Source organism: Penaeus monodon, chromosome 23 (genome assembly GCF_015228065.2).
Source record: "Penaeus monodon isolate SGIC_2016 chromosome 23, NSTDA_Pmon_1, whole genome shotgun sequence".
Lineage (NCBI taxonomy): Eukaryota > Metazoa > Arthropoda > Malacostraca > Decapoda > Penaeidae > Penaeus > Penaeus monodon.
In genome coordinates this window covers 7,175,214-7,175,429 of record NC_051408.1, presented here as the reverse complement: position 1 = coordinate 7,175,429, position 216 = coordinate 7,175,214, and the positions used below count along the sequence as shown (strand labels likewise).

Here is a 216-nt window from a genome sequence, read left to right as displayed (position 1 = left end):
GTAATTCTGGAAGTGAAAAACTGTCTGAAATTTAAAGTTTAATCAGCAAATAACATTGTCCAACTACTGAAGCCAGTATTTGACTCCAGACTGCAATGGTTTTGGTTCCATATTCTGTTTGGCCAAGTGGGGGTTAAACTGCGAGTGGTATTTCTGTTTAACAGCCGGCTTGTTCTCACTTGCAACATCTTTTTCATTGGGGTTCAAGCCAGCAAG

General features: G+C 40.3%; 1 protein-coding gene across 1 annotated transcript in view; it reads right to left on the bottom strand.

Annotated features, from left to right (window-relative positions):
- Positions 1-25: 25 nt before the first annotated feature.
- LOC119587759 (leukocyte receptor cluster member 1-like) overlaps positions 26-216 on the bottom strand; it is a gene marked incomplete in the record, with an annotated part of 4,870 nt that continues 4,679 nt past the window's right edge. Inside the window, 1 exon segment of the mRNA XM_037936445.1 lies at positions 26-216. Coding sequence (XP_037792373.1) covers positions 64-216 — 153 coding nt within the window.